Source organism: Palaemon carinicauda, chromosome 44 (genome assembly GCF_036898095.1).
Source record: "Palaemon carinicauda isolate YSFRI2023 chromosome 44, ASM3689809v2, whole genome shotgun sequence".
NCBI classification, from domain to species: domain Eukaryota; kingdom Metazoa; phylum Arthropoda; class Malacostraca; order Decapoda; family Palaemonidae; genus Palaemon; species Palaemon carinicauda.
Genome location: NC_090768.1, coordinates 33,228,497 through 33,233,537, shown reverse-complemented (window position 1 = coordinate 33,233,537; position 5,041 = coordinate 33,228,497). Strand labels below are relative to the sequence as shown.

The window sequence follows — 5,041 nt, the reverse complement described above, 5'->3', positions numbered from 1 at the left end:
GATGTCCTTAAAGCCAACAATTTTGCATCATTTAAAAATTTAGTAATGAGTTTTTCGTTTATTTTTATTCTTGTCGAAATCAAATTTGTAAACTTCTAATGTATGTAAGGTTGGTTCTTAAAGCTATTCTTAAGTAAGAAATAACTTAATCATGTAATGAATTGCGTCGAACTTGTATTTATTAAGGTTTATTATTATTACAACCTAAGCTACAACCCCAGTTGGAAAAGCATCATGCTATAAGCCCATGGGCTCCAACAGGGTAAAATTGCCTAGTGAGGAAAGGAAACAAGGAAATAAATAAACTACAAGAGAAGTAATGAACAATCAAAATAAGATAGTTTTACGAAAAGCATATTTGCATGCTTGTAGATTAAATGGCACTGGCTAATTAGAACCACAATTAAAATCAGAATGTTTTTAAATAGCTTTAAATTATGACTGGGAAAAACATTCAACCACTGACGCCAAACATTTGATGTAAGGAGGTTCCGTATTCGTTCGCCCAAGGTATTTTGCCGTAGTCGACCAGGTCTTGTAGGGAATCGACAGGGATTTCGACCTTGGGTACAGCGAGAAGAGAGGTCAAAATGCCTTGATAAGCAGAACTCAAAATGACAGCCACCAGCATCCAGGTTCCCAGGAAGACCCTTCCAGTTAGTATCATTGGCGGGACATCCACAGCTAGAAATTATTGAGAATCATATGGTCAACTAAAATTTTTCTTAGAGAACTTTTTCTTTCTTATGTTTAAGGGTTGTGGTTGTCTATTTAAAACGTCCTTGCCTGGCGATCTGCTGGAAGGTTGCAATATGTAGTATTTAGATTTTTTTTTAAATTTATAGATGCCATACCTTTAAACAATATGCGCCGCTGACATTTAAGAATGAAAGTGGGTTATCTAAATTGCTTGAAATAGTATAGAAAAAGCATTGTTATTATAGGCATAACTTTAGATAAAAAAAAAAGTAAGGGAACTCTTTTATACATACGTTCCGCAAGTAGTAACTTAATGAGCCATACTGCTTTGAACGTGACCTGATTGGCTCCTTGATGTTTTTGGAGCGGTTTCAAACGGGGCCTCAAATCCCAGCGTTGGACTAAGTAGTTGATGGTCAGGCCTAAAGTTATGCTTGCTGCCAGGAATATCATGATGCCCATCCAAACCTAAGTAGATTTCACAAAATGACAATAACATTTACTTTTATGTTAATGATTAATTCATCATTTTTTTAAAAGTAGAAATAAAAACTGTAACCCATTGAGTGATTGATTGTGAAGTCTTCTAATCCTTGGCAATAAATATCGGAGTCAATAACCTTCGATGTCAGTATGCCAGAAAGTTCGAAATCAATGAATCATTACATCCGATTGCAATCTTACTCAAATCGCCTAATGGTTTCCCAAATTGCATAAATGCAATCCATTTTTACCTGCCAAGCGAACGGCTTAGCGAAGCCTGCTAGATCCCGCTCCAGCTTCGGCCTTGGGAGAAAGATGCCGCTTCCGTCCATGAAGAGAGGTACCGAGTAGTCCACGAAGGGTAACCTCACCCTCGTGATGCTGAAGGGCCCCAGGGCCATGTCCACTTCCTGGGGGAAGAAGAAGAAGAAGAAGAAGAAGAGGAGGAGCGTTTGTTTTTGTTTATTTGTTATTTTTTCAATTTGTCTTTGTTGGTATATATATATATATATATATATATATATATATATATATATATATATATATATATATATATATATATACGTTTACAAGTATGTGTAATTATGTGCATATGTATCAGTTTTCGTGATTTATACATACCCACATATGCATGTGTGTGTATATACAGTATATATATATATGTATATATATATATATATATATATATATATATATATATATATATATATTATTATTATTACTGACATGCATGTGCATATAAATATATAAATAAATTTACATCAAAATATTCTATCTAGTCTATTAGTGATGAAAATACACCCAACATAGAAAAATAACAGTATCGTAACAATATCACCGAGCGAGAAAGACTTCATTATCCAAAATGGGGAAAAACTAATTAATATTCACCTTTCTGTGACAGAGTCCGACCATGCCGGTGGCTGAACCGTTAGGGAGAATTCTTCCCCACTCTCCGTCAGCAGCTTCCACGATGCTATACCTTCGTCAAAATATATCTTTATTATTACTGTTTTGTTAAAAATAATGGCTGCCTCAGTTGCATTGTTCTTATACTCCGTCTTCTCAGTGGCTCTTATTATCTTTACAGGATTACTGCATACAGCCAGTGATTGGGCAAAAGTCATCCTTCATGGTGGGTAGTCAAATTCAGAAATAGTGAATAAAATTTTTTATGTAAAGTTTACATGTTAGGTAAAATTACCTAAATTGTAAACTTGACATTAAAATCTAGTTTCGCCAATTATTCCTTATAAACTTTACATAAAACCTAGATTCCCCAATTATTCATTGTAAACTTTACATTAAAACCTAGATTCCCCAATTATTCAATGTAAACTTTACATTAAAACCTAGATTCCCCAATTATTCATTGTAAACTTTACATTAAAACCTAGATTCCCCAATTATTCAATGTAAACTTTACATTAAAACCTAGATTCCCCAATTATTCATTGTAAACTTTACATTAAAACCTTGATTCGCCAATTATTCCTGAATTTGACTACCCACCATGAAGGTTGATTTTTGCCCAATCACTGGTACTGGCTTTGTGCATTAATCCTGAACAGAAGCTAATAAGAGCCATTGAGAAGATAGAGTATAAGATCAGTACAACTGAGGCAGCCATTATTTTTAACAAAACTTGCCTGAAAGAGGGTATACTACCCAAATATTATTATTATTATTATTATTATTATTATTATTATTATTATTATTGTTATTATTATTACCTCCGCCAAGTCACCTCCCTATGTTTGATAAGATACTATAAGATAGGATAAAATGTCGAAAGTAGATCATATAAACATATAATCTTTATACAAGTAACTATAAATGCTCAGAATGTTTTCGTTTTACTTGCGTTTATTTACATTTTTATGTACATTTTTACTTGCGTTTATTTACTTTTTTATATATCTGTTTGTTTATCTGTTAGCAAGGTTACGTCTAAACTTTTTGCTGTTTTTTTACCAAATTTTAACAACAGATTAATATTATGCTTCGGAAAAACCAATTAGATTTTGGGGGTAATCCGAATCAAGATCGCGAGTCCGTCAAGATATGAAAGAGGAAGTGTGTAGACCGTAGACTTGTTTGAAATGTTACGGTAGATTCATTCACAGAATCCCATTCAAAGTATGAAAACTGGAGTGCGATGTAGGCAATCTTCATTGGCGGAGGTTAGAAATCTCGGATTGCACTTATTATTATTATTATTTTCTCTCTCTCTCTCTCTCTCTCTCTCTCTCTCTCTCTCTCTCTCTCTCTCTCTCTCTCTCTCTCTCTCTCTCTCTCTCTCTCTCTCTTCTACGAAAAGACCATTTGTCATCATAGAATTCTGATCCTTGCAGTTTTGAGTGGTCTGTGTCCTACTCGAATACGGTACCGCTGATAATTCTACGGTTTTCATCTCCCAATTTCATTAGTAATGGCATTTACAATTCCAAGGCGAGGGACAGTGATAATGACCTAGCTTGCAGGACAACGCCTTAGAGACTGACCGTATACTATACACAGGGCCCACCCTCTATGTGGGTCCTGACTGTACATAAGATCAGCGCCTAAGCCCCTTCTCCACCAAAGCTAGGATCAGAAAGGTCCAGACATATTTCCATCTGAGAATTAGTCTGAGATTTGCTATGTGCAACCCTTTGCTGCTTTGAACTTACTGGTCATCAGATCAGCTAAGTTGATTTATGTGTTCATCACTAAAGACTGATAAATATCCGTGAATAGACGAGTGGCTTGCGGTTTCAACCCGTATGTAATGCAGAAAATTGGAAGGGCAACACCTTCTGGTGCAGCCACCCTCAAACATGAAAAAGGTGTTGGAGATCTCTTGCTTGAGGGTACACTCGGGCACACTATTTTATCTAATCTCTCTTCCACTTGTTTTGTTAAATTTTTATAGTTTATATCGGAGATATTTATTTTAATGTTACTGATATTACAATATTTTATTTTTCCTTGTTTCCTCTCCTCACTGGGCTATTTTCCCAGTTGGAGCCCCTGGGCTTATAGCATTCTTCTTTTCCAACTAGGATTGTAGCTTAGCAATTAATGATATATATATATATATATATATATATATATATATATATATATATATATATATATATATATATATATATATATATATATATTAACGTATGCGTTTGTGTATACGGATATACTGTATGTATATGTATCAAAGTGTGAGTATAATACAAAAATACATAGTATAACCAACTGATAAACATTTTATAAAACAATGTATATACAATCCACTCAGTATAGTGAAAGAAACAAATACCTGATAACTCTTACGTGAAATTGAGCCTCTCAGCAAATAAATCCATGAAATCTATGAGTATCCCTGAGTATCCTGAGAGCTTCCCGGTCTCGTCGTGATTCAGAAGGACATAGGGAACCCAAATCCCTGCTCCCACTCGCAGATGTTTTCCAGCAAGGGCCATGGCGGTTGCGCGGTCTAGGACTAGGTCTACGTAGGCTATACCTAGGCCGTGGGCGCTGTGAGGGTCACTTCCTTCTCTCGGGGTTTTAGGTCCTGGGTAGATTTATGAAAAGTAGTTGCAAACTAGATGAAAGAGAGAGAAAGTTGATGTTAAGATATAAGAAAATTTGTAGATGTAATGTCCAATCCTCACACAGCAATAATTAGAACTAATCTGAGGCCTTTGTTCTGCAGTGGACTAGAAGCGGCTGCATTTCGTGTTGTATATATATATATATATATATATATATATATATATATATATATATATATATATATGTATATATATATATATATATATATATATATATATATATATATATATATTATATATGTATACATATATATATATCTATATATATA

At 34.3% G+C, this 5,041-nt stretch overlaps 1 protein-coding gene across 1 annotated transcript in view; it reads right to left on the bottom strand.

Annotated features, from left to right (window-relative positions):
- LOC137634441 (probable glutamate receptor) overlaps positions 1 to 4,727 on the bottom strand; it is a 7,111-nt gene extending 2,384 nt beyond the window's left edge. Inside the window, exons 1-5 of the mRNA XM_068366837.1 lie at positions 4,492 to 4,727; positions 2,074 to 2,164; positions 1,434 to 1,592; positions 993 to 1,167; positions 467 to 684 (exon numbers count right to left, since the gene is read on the bottom strand). Of these exons, the coding sequence (XP_068222938.1) occupies positions 467 to 684; positions 993 to 1,167; positions 1,434 to 1,592; positions 2,074 to 2,164; positions 4,492 to 4,640 (792 nt within the window). The 5' untranslated portion in view covers positions 4,641 to 4,727. The remainder of the gene's footprint in view (positions 1 to 466; positions 685 to 992; positions 1,168 to 1,433; positions 1,593 to 2,073; positions 2,165 to 4,491) is intronic.
- Between the last annotated feature and the right edge of the window lie 314 nt (positions 4,728 to 5,041).